We start from the raw sequence: 450 nt of genomic DNA, 5'->3' as shown, positions 1-450 counted from the left end.
CTTATTTCAAAGCTTGGTCCTGAAGGCGTATCCAGGTGATAGCCTTGGGGAGCCGCTGATGACGAGACCACGACCGTGGTGACTATTACCTGTGATAAGAGATTTAAAATATATATACTATGCTTCGCATACTCAAATACATATCCATTCTTAGATTTTTTAAAATCTTAAATCAAAAATATAAATGTCGATAAATACCATGTATATCAGACAAGCCTTTCTTACCAACAACTTCATGGTGAAATAATGCTTTCGTTATCCAAGTGACAGTTTATATACACATGCAAATTCCTTTCGCTCTTGCATTCTCTTATTCTGCAGAGCCAGAACTCGCTCCTCAAACCGCCCTGCGCCACTGGTTCTACCGATTTCCCCTACGCGTATCAAATTCACCCTCTGATTTCCATGAGTAAAGTTAGTACTTTTATCGTAGATAGAAAGCCGACCACC

The 450-nt window shown here is 39.8% G+C and overlaps 1 protein-coding gene across 1 annotated transcript in view; it reads right to left on the bottom strand.

Annotated features, from left to right (window-relative positions):
• The window catches only part of LOC119587243, a 7,703-nt gene that overhangs the window by 4,622 nt on the left and 2,631 nt on the right, over positions 1-450 (bottom strand). Inside the window, exons 2-3 of the mRNA XM_037935996.1 lie at positions 226-249; positions 1-89 (exon numbers count right to left, since the gene is read on the bottom strand). The exon at positions 1-89 is cut by the window's left edge and continues 800 nt beyond it. Coding sequence (XP_037791924.1) covers positions 1-89; positions 226-249 — 113 coding nt within the window. The remainder of the gene's footprint in view (positions 90-225; positions 250-450) is intronic.

This window comes from Penaeus monodon, chromosome 22 (assembly GCF_015228065.2).
Source record: "Penaeus monodon isolate SGIC_2016 chromosome 22, NSTDA_Pmon_1, whole genome shotgun sequence".
Classification (NCBI taxonomy): domain Eukaryota; kingdom Metazoa; phylum Arthropoda; class Malacostraca; order Decapoda; family Penaeidae; genus Penaeus; species Penaeus monodon.
The sequence above is the reverse complement of the archived record's forward strand: the minus strand, read 5'-3'. Positions and strand labels throughout refer to the sequence as shown.